Raw genomic sequence first — 24,827 nt, 5'->3', positions numbered from 1 at the left:
TCACCGAACTGTTGTGTAGCCCGCAGCAGAGGCAGAGGACGAGCAGGTTCTGCGCCCTCTAGCGCTCACTCCAGGAACTGGCGTCAAACACTCTTCTGGTCATTTACTTCTGTGCTCATGGTCATTTACTGTTTATGCTCAACAGTGATATCAAATGTCTCCTCTCCTGGATTCTTTTCTTTCTCTTTCTTCCTTTCTTTCTTTATTCCTTCCTTTTTTCCTTCCTTCTTTCCTTCCTTCCTTCCTTCCTTTCTTTCTTTCTTTCTTTCTTTCTTTCTTTCTTTCTTTCTTTCTTTCTCCAGTGCCAAGGATCAAAACCACAGCCTCGTCTATGCTAAGCAAGTCCTCTACCACCAAGCTAAATCTGAGCCTTGTCATCTCAGGAACATCTATGTCAGGCACTAAAGACAAGATCCTCTGTCAATATCCCTTTGTGGCTGCTAACATACACTAGAGGTTCTGTTTTGACATGATAAGATCCAGCTGCTTCTATTTCCAGATGTAACTTATTCCATGCCTGCATCTAGTCACCAACTACTTGTTCAGAATCCATTATGCATCAGAGACTGTTCTCAGTGCTGGCTACTCAGGAGACTAGGATAGGATCCTTGTATTCATGTGTCACACTGTGTATATTTAACAGTTATAATAGCAACTAATATTTACTTTTGAGCCAGGCACTGTGCAGAAGATTTCATGTACATGTAAGTTATCTAATGGAACCCTCAAGCAACCCTAGGGCAGCTGTTATTGCAACAGTCCCTATTTTATGTAAAAGAAACTGAAGACAGGAAAAGACTAAATTGTTTGCCTTTGATGATTACCAGTGTTATTACAGATCATCTGCTTTGGCCAATGTGATGGTTTGAATATGCCAGGGAGTGGCACTATTAGAAGGTGTTGTCCTGTTGACATAGGTGTGGCCTTGTTGGAGTAAATGTGTCACTGTGGATGTGGGCTTTAAGACCCTCATCCTAGCTGCCTGGAAGCCAGTCTTCCACTAGAAGTCTTCAGATGAAGATGTAGAACTCTCAGCTCCGCCTGTATGCTGCCATGCTCCCGCCTTGATGATAATGAACTAAACCTTTGAACCTGTAAGCCAGCCCCAATTAAATGTTGTCCTTTATAAATAGAGTTGCCTTGGTCATGGTGTCTGTTCACAGCAGTAAAACCCTAACTAAAATGGCCAGTGATGTCCAGACTAGTCCAGATGCACTATCGTAACCCAGCTGCCTCTGAGGTAGCCTCAGGGTGTGGGAGCTTGCGAAACGGCTCATCACCATTTTGCAGTCCTTAGCACCAGTGGTCACACAGCTTGTGCTTACTAAGATGAGTGTTGGTTTGGCCTGAATGGGACATGTGATGGTAACGGTGTGCCTTGCAGAACCAAGCCTGTGCCTAGGTGACTTGGGGCCTTTTCTGTAACTGGGAAAAGAACCTATTATTTGTTGTCCCCTAAAGCTCTCATTCCTACCTTGGCCATGCTCTGGAGTCGTGTGGCCTCTGCTTCCTCTCCTTTCCACCCAGAGGAAACAGGGCCTGTTGGGGAATAAGGGGGGAAAGCTAACACAGACAAAACAAGTTTGCATTTTGGTAGTTATAGCAGAATTTCAGCAGAACTACTGTATCTGACTTGAATCTGGAGTGAACATACCTAAGCTTTGAAGAGACCTTTTGTCAGTGATTATTATCTGAGATTTTATGAGGTTTTCAGGTTTGCTTTTGTTTTATTTTGTTTTGTTTTTGATTTTGTTTTTTGAAGGATTCTCAGAGTCTTTGCAAACCTCAATCCCGAGACAGGCCTGGAAAACTAAGAAATTTCTTAAGGCTGAGAATTTGCTGAGGCAATGGGTTTTTCTGGACAACCCCCTAGATCAGATAAGAAGTCTTGGTATGCAGTCTGACTTGTAATTCTGTAATGATACAAAGAACTGGACTTGCAATTCTGTAACAGTAGAAAGAACTTGAGCTGAGGCTTGGGAGGGCAGGAGAAGGCAGGGACAGAGAGCTGCCAGGTCTAGACGAGGTGGCAGGGAATCTGGTCAAGTCTGCATGGCTCTCTGAGGGCCTGTACCCAGCAAAACAACGTACAGGCTTATACTATACAGATGTGTCTATGTCTTTATTATTAAATCCCAAGGGGGACTCCTAAGTCTCCGAGATCCATAGTTGCTAGAACTGTGCTGGACTCCGTTCTCTGCCACCCATCCAGCTTCTTCCCTTCTACAGACAGATCACCAGCAACTTCCTTGCAGCCCTTGCAGCGTTGTAAGGAAAAAGAAGAGTTGATGTACTGTCTGGTATCCAGGAAACTCGGGGCAGGCAAACTACTCTCACCAGGCTGTGTGGCCCAGAACAAACCAGAACTCATGCATTTTGGGTTTCAAAAAACATTGGGTAAAATTTCACTTCTGCACCAAAAACTTAAAAAGTGGTGTCTCCTGATGCCTGAATTCTGTCAGGGCTCTCTTGTTAATCCAGAGTTGAGGACAAAAGAGATACTTTGGAAAAATAAATACATTGCTGGTTAACCCTTGTTTTTCAATGAAATTATATTATTTTGCTAGGTATTATTGTTGTGATCATAAAAAGAGAAAGAGGTGTGAGAATATGTTCTACGGCAGTGTGGGGGAAGGGGGTGCCTCAGCGGGCCCATGCCGGGGCATCCCTTCCCCCTGAGGGACCAGACACACGATGGTATAGTGTAGAATAGAGCTTATTTAGCGCATGGATAGGGGAGTTAAGGCGGTAGAAGAGGCAGAGAAAGGCAGAGGGAGAGAGCAGAGAAGCAGAGGCCGGCCATGACCACGTGGAGAGAGGTGGGAGGGGAGGAGAGCCCAAGACTGACAAGAGAGAAGCTGAGAGTGAGAGAACACGAGATGCCAGAGAGAGGAGGGGCTGAGCAGCCCCCTTTATAGTGGGCCACGCCTCCCTGGCTGTTGCCAGGTAACTGTGGGGTGGAGCTTAGACAGAATCCTAACAACTATGAGGTATCATTTCAAATGAAATAAAGGGAAATCAAGAAAAGCCTCCCTCCCTAGCTAGTACATCCGTCTCCACAGGTGGGCGTGCTCTCTTTCCCTCTCCTTCTTTCTTCCTCACCCTCTCCATCTTTCCCTCCCTTTTCCCCTCTCCCTTTTTGAGACAGAGTCTTGCTATGGAATCCCTGCTGGTTTTGAATTTATTGTGTAGCCAAAGCCAGCCTCAAACTTGTTAGTTCAGCGCCCAGAATAGTAAGATTACAGTGTGTGCTGCCATGCCGGGCTCTCGTTTGACCGATTTCCTCAGCTCTTCTCTCCCTCCTCCTCTGAATTCCTCTCCTGACTCCTCCTCCTCTGACTTCCTCTCCTGACTCCTCCTCCTCTGACTTCCTCTCCTGACTCCTCCTCCTCTGACTTCCTCTCCTGACTCCTCCTCCTCTGACTTCCTCTCCTGACTCCTCCTCCTCTGACTTCCTCTCCTGACTCCCCCTCCTCTGACTTCCTCTCCTGACTCCTCCTCCTCTGACTTCCTCTCCTGACTCCTCCTCCTCTGACTTCCTCTCCTGACTCCTCCTCCTCTGACTTCCTCTCCTGACTCCTCCTCCTCTGACTTCCTCACCTGACTCCTCCTCCTCTGACTTCCTCTCCTGACTCCCCCTCCTCTGACTTCCTCTCCTGACTCCTCCTCCTCTGACTTCCTCTCCTGACTCCTCCTCCTCTGACTTCCTCTCCTGACTCCTCCTCCTCCTCTGACTTCCTCTCCTGACTCCTCCCTTCCTTCCATCCCCCACCCCCTCATTCTTTCAAGAGTCAGCAAGCTGGGCAGGAACTGCAATACCACCTGCGACCCCAGTTGAGTTTCTGAAATCTCCTTTCACAAGTTCAGTGTGGGGTTTTCTTTCTTGAGCATTTAAGTGTAACATCGCTGTCAGTCAAACCACACAAGGGGACCAGCTAGGTGGCTCTTCACTGACAAGCCCAAGAACCTGGGTTGTATCCCTGGTACCCACGTGGCCGAAGCAAAGAAAGCTGCCCTCTGGCCCCCTATGCTGTGCATTCATATCTTTGTGAACACACATATACACGCAGACATTTTTAAAAAATAAATGTAAAAAAATCTTTCAAATGAAACAGCACAGTCGTAAGGCCACCTCAGACTTTCATTTATTTATTTATTTTTTCGAGACAGGGTTTCTCTGTGTACCCCTGGCTGTCCTGGAACTCACTCTGTAGACCAGGCTGGCCTCGAACTCAGAAATCTGCCTGCCTCTGCCTCCCAGAGTGCTGGGATTACAGGCGTGTGCCACCACCGCCCGGCTACCCTCAGCCTTTTATAAAGGCTTCCTTGCTAAGATAATTGTCACCAAGTATTTGGAAGGTTCTTCCTAATTGTTAGAGAAAGGTTGTGTCAAGCTAAGTACCAACTTGATGTTTGGCCCGAGGACAGTAGTGAAAACTAATTTTTGATCTGTTGCAACCAGCATGTTGGTGAGTACTGCTCTTGGAGTGTCTTTCGCCTTGGATGGACAGTTTAGCAGTTTAGGTGTCTTGTAAGAAGCTGGTGCATATTTAACAGGCACTCAACAATGACTCAGGCAGAATGGTGTCCACTTACGAAGGACCTATATTTTGCTGTATGTATCAAGTCGATTACCATCCAGTCACCTGGCACTTGGAGGCATGCAGGACTTCACAGAACACTTTTGTCCTAACCACTACAGCTCACAGTCTCTCCCGATTCTTTGGGTTTATTCTTCCTAACTCACATTAGACTTAAGTTTAATTTTCTGTCGTGAAGTCTTAGTAAGCCATCTTCAGTCTCTCCCAAAGGACACAAATCACTACATAGTTATTGTCTTAGTCAGGGTCACTTCTGCTCTGATGAAAGGCCATGACCAAAAGGGGGAGGGGCTTAGAAGTCTGTCATTGAAGGAAGTCAGAAAAGGAACTCAAATAGAGCAGGAACCTGGAGGAAGAAGCTGACAGAGGCCGTGGAGGGTGCTGCTTACTGGCTTGCTCTCCATGGCTGGCTCAGCCTGCTTACTAACAGAACCCAGTGTTAGCATTTCTTCTAGGTTCTGCCCAACAGTTACCTAGCAACAGGCAGGTAGGAACCTGGCTGCTATAAGCAGACTGTTTGCCCCCCCACCCCATCCTTGCTTCTGGCCTCTGTCCCCTGTCCCCTGTCCCCTGTCCTCTCCCCCTTTCTCTCTCTCTCCACGTGTTTCCGGCCAGTCTCTTCTTTCTGTCTTCTCTCTCTTTCTGCCCCTTTCCTTTCCCACACCCCATCTCTTGCCCCAAATAAACTTCATTTTATACTAGACTTGTTGTATGGCTGTATGGATGGTACCTGGGGAGGGGGTGCCTCAGCATGGGTCCACTTCGGCACCCCACACACACACCAGGCCTCCACATTGCAAAACATATCATCCAGGACCACAGCCCAGGGGTCACTCCATCCACAATGGGCTTGGCTTTCCCTCTTTAAACACAAAATAAAAAAATACACCTTACAGGCTTGCCTATAGCCCAGTCTTAGGGAGGCATTTTCTAAAGGGAGGTTTCCTCCTCTCAGATGACTAGGGCTTGTGTCTAGCTGACATACATCTATCTAGCCAGCGCCGTTACTGACCTGAGCCTTTTGACTGTAGGCACCCTGACTGACGTTACTCTAGCGGAACACTGAGTCCTGCACACAGCAGTGCACTGATTTTGGTTTTGGACTGTGTGATTTTTGTTTTTTAACATGGACTACTGTAGCAAAGACCAAGAATCCAGGGCGCACTTCATTTCTCTGCTTTCCCTTCCCAGCCCTGCCAACTACATTTTCTACAAGGTGAAATCCATTCTGCAATTGTCTATCATCCAGTGGGAGTCTCCGGTCCTGTGTCAGCAAAATCCTGTGATGTGAGGGTAAAAGTCGAGGCACTCATAAGCTGAAAGCTTTTGAGTGCAGCCACTGTTTATATTTCATTTTAAAGGAGCCCCACCAAGTGCCAGACAGCTGGCTCCCATTATGCCATCTGTATCATACAGTGGCATTGCCACCTGTCCCAGATAAAGTGCGGCAGAAGACTCCAGTTGGATTCTATGCCTCCCACATGGATAGCCAGGCTGCAGGCTGCTCCTTCAGGGAGAGCCTGGGGATCATGGCCCAAGAACTGGAAGGCCCTCGACTGGGGGCTCACATGGAGCCTCTGGAGATGAGAAGCAGGTTTCGGCAGGTAGAAAGCAAGATGAGTTCTGTAAACAGAATTATTTATTCTAGCTGCCTTGTATAAAAAATACAAAATCCTGGTATTTTATTTACAAGGTGTGAGCCCAGATTGGGCAGGTTCTGAGCTATTCCAATTTACATAAACTCCCCATGCCCAGCGTGGCTGGCTGCTTTAGTCTTCTTCCGGCTGCTTTGCCCTGTCAGTCTGTCTTCCTGGTGTGCTTCTCCCGGATACGTGCTCCTGGTTTATCCCTGCTACTGGAGACCTCCTGCTCCCCCATCCTCTTTCTCTTCCCCTTGGTCTCTTCAGAGACCCCTCACTCAGTCCTCTGGTCCCGCCTTCCTCTGTGTGCTGCCCAGTCACAGGCTTACGCCTTTTATTAACCAATTAACTTTCAATTGGGGAGCAGGGTTTACACCACAAATGGGATGAATGGGAGAATTCTCTCCTTTGTCTGGCAGCCTGATCTTGGGGTTCTGAGTTTAGCATCTGTATGCAGAGCACCAGACCCGCCTCCAACAGGCTTCAGCTGAAGCCTGTGCCCCGCAGGGACTCTGGGGTACGAAGACTTGCCATCTTTGAGGTAATCTCAAGGGACGATCAAGCCGTCCTTGTCTGTGGCCACTGGCTTCCAGCCGCAGCAAATAAACATAAGGATTCACTGTATGGTGGTGCATGCCTATCCCCTGGGAAGACTGAAGAGAACTGAGATAAGAACACGGAGACGTCAAGGCTAGCCTGGGCTACATGGCTACATGGCTCATCTCTCTTCTCTACCCCAACCTCCAAACCAAAAACCAAGCAACAACAACAACAAAATCTGTGAAGTTTGGCCTGGGACGGCTCAGCAGGAGACAACTTGAGTTCAGCTACATGCAAACCTGTGGGATAAAAGGCAGCTGGTCCCAGATGCTTACTGGCCAGCCGGCCTGGCATAAATGTAAGGTTTAGATTGAGTGAGGCTGGTGCCAAGGGAGTGATGCATACAGTGATGGAGCAGGACTCCGAATGGCTTCTTCTCACATCTAAACATGCACGTGTGCGTGCACACACACACACACACACACACACGCAGCACATATCATACAAAACAACAAACACCAGGATTATCAGGTAAATCTTGATACCCAGTTGTGTCCGAGTTGTAAATAAATGATCCGTAGGATGCAAATTAAATGCTTTTATTAAAAACGTATTACTCATCTGACATTTGATTTTTCCTGGATACCTTTTGTTTTACCCAGCAGCCACAAGAGAAGGGAGGCGAGGCAGCTGGTTGCAGCCTGTCAGTCAACTGAGCCAGCAGCCGTGTACAGCAAGGCTGGACCCCAAAAGTTACTAAAGGGGAGCTGGAGGGATATGGGTGGCCTCTGCAGGCAGGGATGCTGGCAGCAGCACAGTGGATCACAAGAGATTGGATGCCCTGACCCAGAACTGCAGGTCCAAACACCTCCAGCCCCTAGTGAGGGCAGGGGGCTTGGTCTTGGCCTCAGACCCTCACTCTGCATCGGCCCCTCCCCTGATACATGCCTGATGGCACCAAAGTCAGTGTCTCAGCCAGCTTTGCTAGGCTTCTAAGTGACAAGTGATGAGAGAGAGACAGAGACAGAGACAGAGACAGAGAGAGAGAGAATCTTTCCTTAGATAGATCTTGGAGAACTAAAACAACCTTCCAGACCTCAATACAGGAAAATCCAATCACCCTATACTGAAATAGATTGGTTCCTGGTGTGGGTCTTGAATCTGTCCCTATCTTAGGGTTTCATTGCTCTGAAGAGGCACCATGGCCCGGGAAACTCTTAGAAAGGAACACATTTATTGGGGCTGCCTTACAGTTGCAGAGGTTTAGTCAATCATCATTATCACGGTGGAAAACACGGCAGCATGAGGAAGACAAGGTGCTGGAGGAGCCAGAGTTCTACAGCTTGATCTGCAGGTGGCAAAAGGAATGTGTGTCTCACTCACCCTGGGCGTCACTCGAGCATATATAACCTAGAAGCCCTCCTCCATCCACAGTGGCACACTTCCTCCAACAAGGCCACACCTCCTAATAGTGTCATCCCTGTGGCCAAGCATTCAAACACACGTGTCTGTGGGGGCCACAGCTATCCAACTAGCATGGTTCCTTGCCCCACCCCAACCCTCCTCCTGTCTTCCAGAGCCTCACAGGACAGGGACTCTGTCATGAGCTTTGTCCTTAGCTCGTTTCATTCTGTTCTGTGATTGGATGTCACCCAGTTGATGAAGCTGACCTCCAACTTGTCACCCTCGAGAATCAGCCTCTGAAGTAGCCAGAACCACGGGCTTTTGTCACTGTAACTGGTTAGATGCAGTTAATCTGGAGAACTCTGCATTCCCATTATAGAAACTGGGGGCTCTTTGGGTTAGATTTAGAAAAGTCCCAAGGTACAGAGGTAAGAGAAGCAGGTGGTAAGGGCAACAATAATACCAGCATAACTCCATTTATGTTTTTTAAAACCCCACAAAAGTACCTGTCTATAGATATGTATGTTTATAGGTATGTCTGCAAGTGCAGACATCCCCTCAAAAAGTAATGGGGGAGGGAGGGCAGGGGACATCGGTATCTTTCTTCTTAGCATTTAGAAAACAAAAGTGATAGATACTATTGACATCAATAATTAAAATAATAGGACAAGCTACTGATGTGTCAGAGGGTACTGTGGCACACACCCACGTCCAGGTTGCCCCTTCTCCAAGCTGGAAAATTCTCTTCTGCAGTGTGCTACCCACTTCCCAACAGAGGAGCTAAAACCCAGAGGGCAGGCTCCCATTCTTTATCTGTGACTCTGAAACTAGACAAACATACAAAACAGAAGAGCGGTCCCCCCACCCAAACCACAGAGAAACGAAGGCTTGTTTCCTATCTCAGCTGATTTACACTGACAGCAGAAACACGGGTGTGTCATTCAATCATGCCTGGAGTTGGGACATTATGTGATACACTCCCTCAGTCCTTTTACACAGGGCGGGTTTGAATTGAGTCACATTTAGACCTGAGAGCCTTGGCGAGGAATTAGGGAACTAGGTTCACATTTGTCTTGGCAGTCACCTTCCAGTTGTGTTCCAGCCAATGAGAGTCACCGTCCCAGCTAGCTTTGGCCTTGGGCCACGAGGATTGTCAGAGTCCTTCAATCTCATCACCAGAAGGAACTGTATAGCCCAAGGTTCCCTCCCATTCACTGCCTTGGAGGTTTAGGAGCCAAGATCCTGAAACTCAGAAAGGGACGTTTCCCACTGGTGCTCAGAGCAACAGGGACCCAGCAGTCTGCTGCCCCTTCCTTCCTCAGCTCAGCGATGGTGGCTTAAGACCCTCATTCCCACCACCGGAGAGGTTGACGGGTCCACCCTGTGGTTGTTATCAGCCTAGGGAACTAAACCACAAAACCCTGGGGTAGCAGGGATCTTGAACAGTTGCCCAAGTACTGTTCTAGCCTGCTCTGCTCAGACAGGTGATTTGAGTTGGTTTGCTACGGTCCCAACTCTGTTCCTTCCTTCCCCATCAAAACACCTTCTACTTTCTAAGCCCCCGACAGCTAACCAGGAAGTCTACTGTGTGGCGTCAGAGCTACGAGGGAGATAAAAGACAACAAGTAGAGCCATGCTTCCAGTGGCTAGGGGTAACTGCCTGTGCCTGTGTGTGGCTGATACCAGGTGAGGCATAGGAAGACAGAGACAGAAAAGGGGACCAGACAAACACTGGAGCGTCAGACATGCCACCCCACTTGGCAGGTAATCCAGCCCCAGTATTTTCTGAGAACGTCCTCAGAGCAGAGCAGAGCTGCAGGTATGACTTCCCTGGGATACAGGGCCATCACAGGAGCTCAAGCAGAACACAGACTTAAACAGGCAGCACCTTCAATCTGGCATATGTCACCCAGTACCAATGTCATTCCTGTTCCCCACACGCACCCCCCCCCCCTCAGCCCCATCCTGGACAAGAAGCCCATAGGGATGGCAAACATTCTGACCACTGCTAGCCCCTCTGTCTCTTCAGTATTTTCCCAGAGGGCTCCATCTGCAAGGACTCTGACGGTCCTAACTCCAAGCAGTGGGACGGAGTCTGCGGGGGCTCTCCATTTTTATCCCGGAACTTTCTGGCAGTCTTTCAGGAAGGGCTGGAATGAATGATTCCTTTCTTCTTTTCAAGATTCAGCAAAGGCACAGAGCCCAGCAGGATCTGATATGGAGGCGGCTCGGCGGCGGCAATAAGCAGCAAACAGGCTTCTAAAATTACCAAAGCAGGAAACGGGGCAAGGGGCCTCCCAGCACGGGAGAGCCCTCGGAGAACTCGAAAGCCTATTTCATGTGTTTATCAAAGACAACTCATATTCTTGGTTCATGACTTCTCTTCCAGGTTTTCAGTTGACAGTGGAGGGAGTGGGGATGGTGTCCTCCTGTAGAACCCCCAAGACCAAGTTCCCAGTACGAAGGAGATTTATTTGCCCAGAGGGACAAAGACAGGAGGTAGAGGAAGCAGGAAAAGAGGATGGGATTAAGGAAGAGGGGGAGAGGCCTACGGGGGTTCCTGGAGTGGGACAGAGGGCAGAGAGGCGACACACAGGCAAATGTGTTATAAAGAAAGACAAGGAACGCAGGCCAGGGTGAGGCGTTTGATTTTCACTGGGTATGTTAATTAAGTGAGCCACAGAGGCCTTCCCAGTGTTGGACTTCCATGCTTTGATAGCTGGACCTGGACAGCTCTAGGAGGAGGAAGTGGCCAAATTAGGGAACAGACCTTGGGGACTAGCTTAGGAATGTAATCTAACGGTTGTTAGCAAGGCAGAGGGAATGGGGAGAGGGCAAAGCCTGCCAGAGCCCTTTCAGTTCTTCCAGTCAGGTGGACCGCACAAACCCTGCCTGAACACCAATGCAGAGCCCTCCCTCTCCCTGTGCCCTTCCCCCAGTGCTTTGGGACAGTCCTACTGTGGTCACATGATCTCCTTGCCTCCTTCTCCAGATCCTATGGTTATGAGTATACACATTACACCTGCCCCCGCCCCGCCAGAGGCTTCTGGGTCCAGAGTCAGCTGTTCCAAAACTGATCCGCAGGGCTGCTTCAGTGATAGGAACCCAGCTCTCACCACCCAGACACACTCCCTCCCTCCCCAGAGGCCCGGGACTCTTGGCAAATGGAGATCTGGATGCGTAAACACCCACTGCCTATTCTCTGAGAAAGAGCATAGATCCTGTAGATTCTCTTTTCTGTTGAATCACTCCCTCCTTTCACTGAGTTCCTTCTTTGTTTTTAGCTCCTGGAGGTGGAAGCTTAATTTTCCTGATTTTCAGCCTTTCTTTTCTAATGTATGCATTTACAGCCGTGTTTTCCTGATCACTGCATTGGCTGCACCTCACAAGCTTGCTGCCATTTTTTTTTTTTTTTTTGTATCTTTTCTAAGAACTCTATTGCACGCTTCTCTAGTCAATTACAACATCCACACCTCACCATGGGTCTCCATTTAAACTATAAGAAAACAGAAGCAAAGGAAAAGAAGCAAACTGATGAATTCTGCTTTCCAGAGATAATTTCAGTACTCTAAAAAACACACACAGGGGGCTGGAGACACACACAGAGAGAGAGAGAGAGAGAGAGAGAGAGAGAGAGAGAGAGAGAGAGAGAGAGAGAGAATTCAGCAGTTTAAAGCGCTGGCTGCTCTTCCAGAGGACCCAGGTCCGATTCCCAGCAACCACATGGCAGATGACAGCTGTCTATAACTCCAGTTCTAAGGGATCTGACATCCTCACGCAGACGTACATGCCTGCAAACCACCAATGCATGTGTAATAATAGTGTTACACACTTAAGATGATGGAGTAAACGGCTCAGCAGTTACCAGCACACAGCACTCTTGCAGAGGACCCAGGTTCGGATCCCAGTCCCCATGTCAGGCAGGACACTCCTCCTGTAACCGCAGCTCCACTAACCCCTGCACCCACTTGTATCTACCCCACAGAAAGTCAGACACCGACCCATCATCACAGTGAATGTGAAATAATAAAAATACATCTTATGGCCCAGGGAAAGGACTCGGTCAGTGAAGGGCTTGCCGTGCTAGTGATGAGAACCTGGCACCCACGTGAAAAACTGGGTAGAGCAGCATGCGCGTGCAATTTCAGGGCTGGGCAGGTGATCAGAGGACACTGGGGCTTCGCTAGCTCCAGGTTCACTGAGAGATAAAATAACGTGTGTGTGTTTGTGTGTGTGTGTGTGTTTGACTGAGAAAAACACATGACGCCAACCATCAACCTCTGGCCTCCTCACAAATCCCTGCAGACAAACACATTTTTAAGTCAACAGAAATCTACTAATATTATACCCCATTAGGAGTTAAGAAATAAAAAGCACCTGGGTGTTACCAGCCTAGACTTCGTAAATTTATTTCACATTATTGTGGTCTCTTTTACAGCTGTTTAGACTCAATTTTTTTCCCAATCACACTATTGTTCTCTGAATTCACAGAATTCATTAACAAGCTGGTACTTTCCTTCCGAGGGTTTTCAGTAGAACAGCGGAATAGAAAAGATGCCGTGAGCTGCTTGGTGTGGGCCTCCAGTCGGATTAGAGGTCTAGGACATCACTGCTTTCCTAGTCCTAGGGAACCCTCCCAGTCAGGTGGTCTTCACTGTGGTCGGTCAGACGAATCCGATCTGTGGCTGCCCAAATCATCATCAGTCTGTATGTTCTACTGCTTGGTCGGTTCTTAGGGCTGATTGAGGTGAAGCAGTGCCCCCTCATAGAGACTTCTACATTAAAGAAACAGTAGAAACATTTTCTCTTTTTCAGTCAGTAGCTCAGGCTGGCCTTGAACTCACTCTGTACCTGTCTGGCAGGCCTTGGTCTCGGATCCTTCCACCTCAGCCTCCTGCATATCAGGCCTCAAGGCAGAAACCTCTTCCACAGTTAGCTGTCTCTTCCCGGGTCTACTGAGCGGCTGCATTCACACGTGGGCCTCTATGTAAAACTTGAATTAGAGCTAAACAAGAGTTTTCAATGACTAAAGCTCCTGTAGACAAAGCCACTGACCATGCAGGGGATACATCTGAAACAACAAGAACAAAATTAGATGAAGTCTAATGTGTGAGGAATGTCTTAAAGAAAGTGTCCTTGATGATTATGGTCCAGGGTGGCTGCTCAGCACTGGCTTGTCAGTGATGTGAACTTGAAGACTTCCGGTCGGCGTCATGGCTAGATGTGTTTTTTTTGTTTGTTTTGTTTTTTTGGGTTTTTTTTTTTTTTTTTTTTTTTTTTGGTTCCATTTAAGTTTCTATTTTGAAAAAAAAAAGGATCTTGAAGAGTTCCTTGTGGCCCCTGATGCTCTGTGGAACCAAGGATACTGGGATAGGCAACTGGCTTCCTCAGGGACGTTGGTGCTCTGCGGCATTTGGGATCCCTGAGAGTGGTTTACTGTGTCAGGTTGGGGGATAGGGACAGACGCTGTGTGCAGAATGCAGGCTGTGGCGACGGCCTCAGTTCAGCTTCTTGTTGTTGTCTGTGTTATGCACAGAAGCTAAAAAGTCAACAATGAGCTTGGCTGTCTTCCTCGGTCTCTCCATCACCACCGAATGGCCACAGTTTTCCAGAACCTCTACCTGGGAGTTAGTGATTGACTTGGCTAATATGTCTGCCCCGGACACATCAAGCACCTGCAGAGGAAGAGAAAGAAAGAAACACACACTAAGATTTAGATGTTCCGCTGCACCGTTGTAGACAGTTTACACAGTTTCTACCACAGGAGTCAGGGAGATGGGACAAATGGATGTCACCAGCATGCCTCCTGTTTGACTTTGAAACGTGGTACTAGAAGTACAACACTGCCAATGATCACGACGCAGTTCCTGTCTGCATAGAGGTCAAGATGGAGGGCGATCTAGACATATCAAAAGACAACTATACCAATGATATGAACGGGAGAGCAAAACGGAGCAGAGGGAAGGGAAGGCATCCTTCCTGAGTACTGAGACAGCTGAGGGAGCAGAGGACATTTTGCAGGAAGGGGAGGAGCATAAGGGTGAGAAATTATGGCAAGGTCAGGGGTCGTCAGGAAGGGCATGCTAGAGCAGAAGGAAGGTTTACTCTGGCCTTACCACCACATCCAGTGTTATACCATGTTGGGAATTGAATCCAGGACCTTGTGCATGTTACACAGCCCGTATCATCAACCGCGCCTCATTTCCAGTCCTACTTCAGCCATGGGGCAGTGGGGTGTCCTGAGATTTGTTAAGGGGAATGATTTGAGTAGTAGGGAGCCCAGCTGTAGGAAGGTTTCACTAAAATCCAAGAGCTGAACGTTACAGGAGTTCCTCCACAAGAGACGTCTGGGGACTCCCAGAACTTCTCTAAGACTGATACTTTTCATCTCATCTCAGTTTTCCTGCTAGCATGCCTAGTGGGTCTCCTTGGAAGTAGGTTTGCAGTCACAACCCTAGTGTTAAAGTCTCTGCAAGTCTTCCCAGCCAAGGCCCTCGTCTCTATCCTTAGGACAAAAGCAAAGATACCACGTCCAAAAGCTGTTTCTGAGCTTTAGCTTCCAGCACCCTGAAGTAGGGTGGGCAGAAGAGAGTGTGGTGGAGCACCACGGATCAGGAGAAGAGACGCAGACATGCAGCCTGATGAGATGACATGGGATCGCCAGATGTGGGTGGAAACCGCCACTGAGTTCCTGTCCAAGGAGAAGGAAGCCCATGTACTGGGGAAATAAGTGCCCAGAGAAGACGCAGGTTCAAAATGGCAGAGGCCCAAAGGTGGTGGAGGAAAGCAAGCTCTTGTGTGCCATGCCTGTCACAAAGAGACAAAAGGCTTCTAAACCAAGCAGAATTCCTACTCTCCAACAGCCAGGCAAGAGCCATTTGGAGCCTGGAGCCTGATGTTTTCATTTTCTTGAGACAGGGTTTTCTGTGTAGCTCTGGCTATCCTGGAACTCAGTCTGTAGATCAAGCTGGCCTTGAACTCCCAGAGATCCACCTGCCTCTGCCTCCCAAGAACTGGGATTAAAGGTGTGCAGCATCATTGCCTGGCTCATAAACATTCTTAAGAATCTATGATACCCTACAGAGAGGGCTAGTCTCATGAGCAACAACTTGTTCAGTAGAACTGGTTACTCAACCTATCTACCCCATACAAGTGGCCCATGAGATAAACTCAAGTACCTTCCCCTTCAAGTGCTAAGAGACGTTCGTTCCCTCTCAGCCACACGCTCACCCCTCTGGGGCGTACTTGCACTCCTGTAGTAGATCTTAATAAATTCTCTGTCTGTTCATGTCCTGGTAAATTCTTTCATCGCCTGTCTGTTACTGTCCTGCCATGCATAGTGCTGGCAAGAAGAGAGAGGAAGAATGATATCGGCAGTCATTCTCTTGAAGGCCCTTCTATTCTGCTGGAATGAAAATGGAAGAGAGGTTCTTGACCTGATTGATGTACAGGAGCCCTCTCAGGAAGAACTGACAGCTTCAGCCATGCTGGTTTACACTGCCCAGATCTGGGAGCGTCATCTGTACAACTGACGAGATACAAAGACCCCTTATCTGGCCATGATGGCAGCTGGCCTACTGGGATTCAGAGAAGAGGAAGGGTGAGTTCAGCCCGATGGGTAGCAGTTCTGTGAATCTGAATGCTGATGACGAGCATGCAGAGCCAGGGAGCTTAGGAGCCAGGGAGCCTGGGAAAAAGGCTGTGAAACAGACCCCGCCCCCACCCTCCCAAGCCTCTGTTATTTGGTCTCTGGCCTCAGGCCTCTGGACGCACAAAATAGAAAAGGCTTCCTTCGCCACATCTTGTAGCACACCACAGGATGTTACACTATGCAACAAAATGGACTACAGAATCTGGGAAGGAATTCTTGCCAATAGGCTGAGGCCAGCTGTCAGGGGGAAAGGACATGCAGAATAAATCACGTGCATTTTGCTAATTAGCAAAAAAGATCATTACTTTCCTACAAGCTGCTGCCCTTGAATCTCAGTTACCCTGGCAGCAGAAGAGACCCCTAGCTTGGAGAGGCTGGGGTACTTGCTTGGGGTTACAGGCTGAGGGAGGGCAAAGATAGAGCTAGAACATATTTTGAGGCTGGCACTGGCTCTCTCCATCTTCCTGCTCTATAGGATAAGGGGCTATGGCCTGCCCTTGGAGGTCCTCAAGGGACCAGCATTAAAAAGGGAGATTAAAAGATAAATAAATAAAAAAGCGGCTTTTGGTCTTTCGATTTGAGTTCCTGCTGGCCAAGCTTCTGGGTCTCACTGTACTCTAGGTCTCTCTGGATGTAGAGACAAAGCTGCTTTTAGTCTCTCGGCTGCTGGGAAAAGGTGTGGCTGGAGGGAGAGTGGGGACCCTCCTCTCCCAGTGCTCCTTGGCTGTACACCTTGGGCAGCCTTGGCCCAGGCTCATCTGGTTTAGCATATACATGAACAGTAAGCACCAGTTCCCAGATCCCCCTCCCCATTCCCTGCCTCAACTATCATGCATTTTTGATACAGTGTGTCTTTCTGCTTCTGCTCTGCCCACAGAGGACTCACAACTGTTGTGGGTTGCCCTGGTGCTGTTTGTATTTTGATGTTAATTTTGCTTCCTAAAGAGGAGATCAAGTGATCTCACTGAACCTTCTCCCCATTCTGATTGGCCAAATAAAGGCTAGAGCTAATGACTGGGCAGTGGAAGGGAAATGAAGGACTGGAGGTCTTAGAGACGGGGAGGAGAGATGGAGAAAGAGGTGGAAGATGGAGAAGAACCACATGGCCGGAGAAGCCACAAGTAGCAAGAGGTCTCATAATGGGGAATAAATATATGCCTAGATCTGCCCAATTTAGGCATATAGCTTATAAATATAACTGAGTTGTGTGGGGTTTTTTATATGGGCTTACTGGAGTAAGAAATTACTGCAACACACAATGGTGATTTTCACCTTGGGGTCTGCCAGCGCTTGAATGTGTCCCTCAAAAGTTTACGCATTGGAAACTTTCTCTTTCTGTCCTCCTGAATGGATTAATGAACCACTGAGATTTCTGTCCTAAGGAATGGATTCAGGTCACCAGCTCACGCTCCTCAACCATGTTATACCACAGGAAGCCCCAGACGACATGTTGAACACATGGTGGCACTCTGTACATGGACTTCCCAGCCTGTGAGCTTATAAACTTCTAAGTCCTTATAAACAACCCAGCCTCAGGCATTCTGTTAAAGTAAGAGAAAACAATCAGAAAAAAAAAAGCGCCTGTTTTTAATACCTTTTTCTCACGATATTCTTGAACGGAAGATCCTGCGCACACTTTAGAATACATCTGCTTTATACACTTCTCTCTGCCTCCACTTACTTTAAACTTTATGAAAACTCTTTGGTAGGCATGATTCCTCAAAAGCAGCCACAAAGGCACTTCTGGGAATGAACTTGGTGCATCTTCGGAGAGCTGGCTATGAGCTGAATGGTATCCCCATAAATTCTTACTTTGAAGTCGGAATTGGTCTGATTTGGATTAGTGCATTCATTGTAGGTGTACTGGTTAAGGTGATGTCATAATGGAGCAGAGAAACCCTAATCCAATATGGCTGGTGTCCTTAAAAGGGGCAGGGGGAGGAGGATGTGGATCAAGATACATACAACACACACACACAGAGAAGAAGGTAGAATCCAGGGATTAAGAGAGGGGATGCCAAAGATGGTTGCAAGCACCAGAAGCTAGGGAGACATGGAGAAGACTCTCCTCCAGAGCTCCCAGAAGGAACCAGCCATGACCTTAGACTTGCAGCCCCTAGAACTGAAACATGGTTGACACATCTGCCTCTCCAAGCCCCAGCCCAGGCTGTGGTACATAGTTGCTGCAGCCCTTGGAAACAAATACAAGAATCTATGACAAAACTTTGAGCACATATGACTTTCGGATCTGGTGACTTCACGTCCAGATTTAGATGGGCCATCATGTTCCACAAGCACGCATGCACAGTGATGCTCACGGAGGGAGAGCTGCTTACAGTCCAAAACTGAGAGGACCTAATGACCTAAGTGACCAGCAGGGTAGAATGGACCCTGCCAGCTTTTGTGTTCTGTTGTGTTTTGTTTTCGAGACAGGGTTTCCCTATATAGTCCTGGCTGTCCTAGAATTCACTGTGTAGACCAGGCTGGCCTCAAAGTCAGAGATCTGCCTGCCTCTGCCTCCTGAGTGTTGGGATCACAGGCATTGGCTTTGCAACACCTAGCTACTGCAGGGTTCTTAAGAAGGATAAAAAAAGACTTTTTTGGTCAAGAATCATCATAGATGACAATAAATCAGGTGCAGATGGGGGAGTGTTTTTGAGGAGCAGGATAATTTCTTGGTTTCAAAGTAACTTTCTACAACCTGCTTATTAGAAACATCCTGATGAGACCGTTAAATGACCATTCCCAACAAAGAGACAATGCGGGAGAAACTCAAGTTAAAGAGTGTTTTATAAAATAAACAAATAATGTGTTGAACACCTCAACAAATGGATGACAAAGTCAGCCAGAGAATGCCTCCAATTAAATGAGAAGACAGACAGACAAACAGACAGACAGACAGACATCCAACATGAGCTCCTGGGCTGGGTACTGGCTCAGGCGGCTGGGGGATCAAAAGGCATAACCTGAGGCAAATGACAAAATGGACCATGGGCTGTCTCATCCATTTCCAGATGAGCTCTGGATACATGAAAGGGTATTTTTTTTAAAGATCTTTTTTATTTATATGAGCACACTGTAGCTATCTTCAGACACACCATAAGAGTGCATCGATCCCTATAACAGATGGTTGTGAGCCACCATATGGTTGCTGGAATTTGAACTCAGGACCTCTGGAAGAGCAGTCAGTGCTCTTAACCACTGAGCCATCTCTCCAGCCCTGAAAGGGTATTCTTGTTTACAGCAAATATACTCTGAAGTTCAGGGGACCCTAATGTAAGCAAACTATGTAGTCTGAATAGATTGGGATACTACAGTCAATGTTGTAAAATTTAAATTACAAGTAAATAAAATTTGAAACACTTATGCCATTAAAAAAACAAAAACAAACAAACAAACAAAAAAACCTCAGTGGTAAAAAGAAAAAAAAATTATGGGTCAGATGGTGGTGGCTCATGCCTTTAGGCCCAGGAGGCAGAGACAGGAGGATATCTGTAAGTTCAAGGCCACCCTGGTCTACAGAGTAGGTTCCAGTACAGCCAGAGCTACATTTCCAGACCCGGTTTCAAATAATACCACCACCACCAAAAACAAACAGACAAAAAACAAAACAAAACAAAACTCAAAATCAAACAAATGCCAAAATCAACCAACCAATCAAAACTGGTGCAGTGACAGAAGCCACCTGCAAAGGACTGCAGACTACACAACACCATCTGTATGCAATGTCTAGAAAGGCCGAAGTTAAAGAAAGAGGACACACCCTGAGAGCTTGAGTGGCTGTGCACGGGAGTGAGGATCCTGTGACGGTCATATGCTCTGCAACCAGGCTGCGGACAGCGAGCCCAGGTGAGTTCCAGCACGCACACGCTCAGCGTCCAGCCGTAAAGCAGGGACGCGAAGAAGGCTCGGTGAGGGATGACACTTGTCACCCGCACCTCCCACCCTACAGCCCACCCCACCACACATACACAAATGAAATGCAATTCAGTATTTTTCAATCAATAAAGCAGCTAAAACTGATAAATTATGGTAGAGTATTCTGTACTTTTAAAAATGTATGTGCATAGAGCTTTTGCTGTATGTAGGTTTGTTTAACATGCATGTGGCTGGCATTGGAGGGGGCTAACGGGGCCGGATCCTGGAACTGTACATAGATGTGCTTGTGAACTGGAGCAGGAGAGGGTGAACAGTAGTCACCGTCTGTTCGTTCTGCTTTGTTTTACGGGATAGAGTTGAACCATGAGCCCACTCACACATGCTGCTTGGGTGCTCTGCCTCTGAGTCGTGGTTCTGTAAACAATGGTTCCCTGTGACACAGCCATGTCATGTCTCTATATATCATCTATGACACACAGAGCAGAACTGAGTGAAAGGGACTGAGACCATGGAGAACAAAGCGACAATTATTTACCCTGTGGCTCTTTACAGCAAGCTTCCCAACTTCTGGCTTAAGAAAATTCCAGAAATCTTGCAAGGAAGTAAAGGAAACAGGAACTAAGATTTGGAAGTAAAAGACCCAAATTTACACGACTAATTTTTTGGGGTATTCTTTTGTATCACCTGACAGAATGGCTTCTGGTAATTGTGACTTAAACAGGGCCTGCACTGCTAAGCTGCCTGCTGTTTCCTGGACACGGGAACACTCCGCTTCACCTTCTTATGAAGCAGAATATAGGTCCCTGTCCTGGCCCCTGACAGATAAATTAGGGCTGGGAGCATGGCTCACGGTAATGTGATCGTTTAGCATGTATGAGGCCCAGTACTGCACACTGGCAGCCTGCAATTCCAGGATTTGGGATGTGCAGCCAGTAGGATCTCATGGACAACCAGCTTGGGCTACATGGGAAAAGAAACCTTATGTCAGTAAACAAATCCCCTTTCATGTTGAAAATCAGCCACGGCCACTCTCAGCTCACAGAACTGAGTAGGGGGCAGACACTGGCACCCGACACGAGAAGCCCACCAGGGAGGCTTGCTTTAAAGATTACTACTTGCTTTTCTTCTACAGGGCCCTATGACATACCTGGTCTTGTTTTCCCCAAATGATCTGTGTTGGGACCTTGATCTTGTCCATGTTCTCGTGCAGAGAGTATCTGGATTTCTCATTGACGATTTCCAAAAACACTTGTCAGAAAAGAAACACACACTGAGCGCATGTACGCAGGTTCTGCACAGGTGTCCCCGCAGTCAGAGCTTCTTCAAGCCCAAGCCACCACCTCCTTTCTTGAGGGACCCAGAAAACATTCGAGAGTACAGCAGTTTACAAACTTACAAGGCAGCCAACCACTGAGCTGCCAGCTGGGGCGGGGCTACTTACATCTCCGGTAGAAGTTGTTATGAGGGATGCGAACATCGACAAGACCTTGAAGGATCTGGGGATGAAAAATCCAGTTAGAAAGCAAGAGCAGTCTCACTTCCTCCAGCCCTTTATAGCTCTGCGGCAGCTCAGGAGACGCTCAGGGGGTTCCCACACTGTCTAGGGCTGACCTTGTGGATCTCCAGAATGTAGACTACAGTTGGGAGGCTTTACAGAGCAAACTAGGGGCTTCTGGAGGAACAGCTCCATAGTCAACAGCACTTGTCACTCTTGCAGAGGACCCGGGTTCAATTCCCAGCACCAACAAGAAGGCTCACAACCATCTGGGACTCCAGATCCAAGGGCCCTGACGTGCTTTTCTAGCCTCTGTAGTCACTCCATGTGTGTGGTGCACAGACACACCAGCAAAACACCCTGGACACCAAACAACAATAGTAATAATTAAATAATATTACAATAATAGTTATAATAAAAGTAATAATAAAGAAAAATTAGGAAGGAATTTGGGAAATGCTGCAAAGCCAGAGGCCTGCACATTATGTTAAAGACACCTTTTATTGCCAGGTAACTTAAGAAATCATCGGTTTAGTTCAAGACAAAAATCCGAAGAAACAAAATATCAGGTCGTTAGTCAATGCTAAGGAGCTGGGACATAGCTCAGTTGGTGGAGAGCTGGCCTAGCAGGTGCCAAGCTGTGATCACCTCCAGAACTACATAAGCCTGCTGAGGTAGAGCAAACCTGCAATCCTAATTCTCTGGAGGCAGAGGCAGGAGGATTAGTGCTGAGGGAAATATTAAAGAATGAATCCACAACAGATTAGGGTTTAAATTCATCAACAATTCAGTGAGTTCCAGGCTAGCCTGTGAGACATGAAAAGACCTTCTTGAAAGAGGAAGAGAAGGAGGAGGAGGAGGAGGAGGAGGAGGAGGAGGAGGAGGAGGAGGAGGAGGAGGAGGAGAAATAAATATGCAAACTCTGGGATGACACTGACAGTTCCATAGAGCACAGGTGATTGTGACACTGCCTTTGCTTTCCTCGCTGAGGGCTGTGGCAAATATAGACAGGCAGACCTCTAAGCTACTAACCCAAAATGGCTTGTGGCCATTCGTCCCTTGCCTCAGGACTCCAAGGCAGAGCCCAGGTAGCTGTCTCAAAGGTAGCCATCACCCTCTCTTCCATCGGGGAATAGGTCTAGACCCTTTCAGCAAACCTTCCCAGGACGCTTATGCAGACCAAAGCTGGGACGAGTAGTGTCATGGTCCTCAAAAGACCATGTACTAAATGCTTGGTCTTCAGCCTGTGGTGCCACTGGAGGAGGACTTTAGGGGGTGGGGCCTACATGAAGAAAGGAGGTCATTGGTGATACACTTTGAGTGACACATTGGGACCCCGGCTCTATCCCTGCCTGCTTCCTGTCCACCGTGAGATGAACACCTCTGGTCTATCACATGCTTCCAGTCGTGATGAATTGAATCACCATGGGTGTAAAGTGAAGGGGTCAAGAGACAACAACAGGATGAACCCGCTGAACCCATGGTGACGTTAGGGATTTTCCCACAGTGGCAGGAAGCTAATGCATGGACCATGGCTGCTTTGGACTGGATCTCTTCTCTAATGCATGACTAGAGTCTGAGAGGTTTTGAGGGGTAGGGGTGATGACTGTTTATTTAACAGCACTGTGCTCTAAGACGGACATTTTATTGTTTAACTCTGTCCATCCACTACCCATGCATCTGCCCATCTGTCTCCAAGTTTGCTCAATCGATTGATCAACTCTTCTTTCCCTGAATCATTTATTTATGTGTTCAATTTGCTAATCCATCCACTCTCCATCCCTGTATTATCCAGCCAGCATCCCACCCACCCACCCATTCTGTAGCCTTCAATCATATAAGCAGACACATGCATGAACTCATATCTACTTATCCTGTATCTACATACCCAGCATCTCTGACACTATGACCTCCTCTAATATCCTCCATCCATCTGATCTTGTAAGACCTTCTTTGTGAAAGTACACTACTAAATTCTGGAGACAGACAGGCCTCATCTTACAGAGCATTCAGCATTCAGACACGTGAACAAACATGACCACAGGATGCTCTAATGGGCTCAGGGGTAGGGGTTCCTTCCCTCCTGGGAAAGAAAAGCTTCTGAAGCCAACAGTATTTCCTCTCGGTGTTTTCTTACCCCTGACAAGGAAGATCATGGAGTCTCCTTTGGTCACTACATTCTAAACACATCATATTGGGAAGAGGACAGTGACACTTTCTGACTAAGCAGGTTTTGAGGACAGGGTGTACCACAGAAACAGATTTGGATGCTTCCCCAGATATATGCTGCACTTACTGAGTCATGGTCACAAAGTCTGAATAGCATCTATTCTCACAGCCTAGGACTCCCATCCAGCATCCAGGGTTCCCTGTCTCCAACACAGGAGATAACTTAGCCCACGGGCCGCGCTGTAGGTTTTCCTCTACACACCTCTTCCTCGATGATCCCCTTCAGACCTACGACCCTCAACTGCGTCCTCTGCCATAGCTCCTGCTTTGCCTTCAGGCCAGACTTGCGTTTACATCGCTAAGTGTCCGGTGGCCTACAGGACACATCTCGCTGGAGGCTACAAATGCCATCTGAACTTCATACCTCCAAAATGGAGCTCTCCACGCATGTCCCATCTTGTCCCTCCTTCCTCACTCACCTCAGTCCTCATCTCTAGGGCTCCCACCCCAGTGGGTTCCATCTTCTCTAAGCCAAAGAGTATCCTAAGTAGCCCTGTTTCTATTTGTGTCCCCTATAGTCTTTCAGTGGTTCCGCCACTATGCTTAGAAAAACCACAGATTCATTCCCATAAACTGTAGAGACCTACAACATCCGGAGCAGGTCTTAGGAGACCATGAGGTCACATTGCCCTCACACTCAACGATGCTGAGTGTCACTGCCTTTCACCTATATTCTCTTAAGCGTACTATATAACATGAGATGATACCGTATCTGGTGGCAAATGTACGTGCTTCTGTTAAATTTTTTGAGTTTCAATATCAACAAATATAACTCTCATAGATGAAAAAAGCCTTTTGTATTCAACAAAAAAAATTGTTTTTAAATGTATCAGCCTTCATTTTACCTCTAAAACTCGTTTCAATTTGTAAAGTTTTGTCTATTAGTGTCTACCTACTGCATTGGACTATATCTGCCCAGGGACGTTCCCTATGTTACCTACTTCACAGAGTGTTCAGCACAGTGTCTGACATATCACAGGGAAGCTACACGCTGAAGAAATGGAGCTGACAGTAGATGCAGGAGGGTATGTGTGTCTGGGCGGGGGTGCCGCAGGGAGGGCCAGGGGGCACCGAGACACTCTACCTGCTGGGGCACCTTGAAGCGGACGTACGAACACAGCTGAAGCATCTCACTCATCTCCTCCGGGGTGGACGGGATCAAGGGAATCTTCTGAATGGCAGCCGAATTCTCCAGCTCTTTGAGCCGTTGTACAAACCGATTGTCAGTTGAATACTGCAGGCCTGGGATGCAAAACAGAAGAGGCCAATGACGCACCTACCTTCCTACCACGCCCCCCAGAAAATGTCCAACGACAAACCCGGGTTAACGTGTCAGGAGTCATTCACCAGGAGATCCCTTTTTCATTGGTACTGGCACCGCGGCTCAA

General features: G+C 47.7%; 1 protein-coding gene across 3 annotated transcripts in view; it reads right to left on the bottom strand.

The window, feature by feature from the left end:
- Positions 1 to 12,569: 12,569 nt before the first annotated feature.
- Positions 12,570 to 24,827, bottom strand: part of Abhd6 (abhydrolase domain containing 6, acylglycerol lipase) — a 46,826-nt gene continuing 34,568 nt past the window's right edge. For all 3 annotated transcript variants that reach the window (XM_052190218.1, XM_052190219.1, XM_052190217.1), the window contains 4 exons: positions 24,524 to 24,681; positions 21,157 to 21,211; positions 20,863 to 20,963; positions 12,570 to 13,860 (listed from right to left, as the gene is read on the bottom strand). In XM_052190218.1, coding sequence (XP_052046178.1) covers positions 13,684 to 13,860; positions 20,863 to 20,963; positions 21,157 to 21,211; positions 24,524 to 24,681 — 491 coding nt within the window. In that variant the 3' untranslated portion in view covers positions 12,570 to 13,683. The remainder of the gene's footprint in view (positions 13,861 to 20,862; positions 20,964 to 21,156; positions 21,212 to 24,523; positions 24,682 to 24,827) is intronic.

Source organism: Apodemus sylvaticus, chromosome 8 (assembly GCF_947179515.1).
Source record: "Apodemus sylvaticus chromosome 8, mApoSyl1.1, whole genome shotgun sequence".
Classification (NCBI taxonomy): Eukaryota; Metazoa; Chordata; class Mammalia; order Rodentia; family Muridae; genus Apodemus; species Apodemus sylvaticus.
The sequence above is the reverse complement of the archived record's forward strand: the minus strand, read 5'-3'. Positions and strand labels throughout refer to the sequence as shown.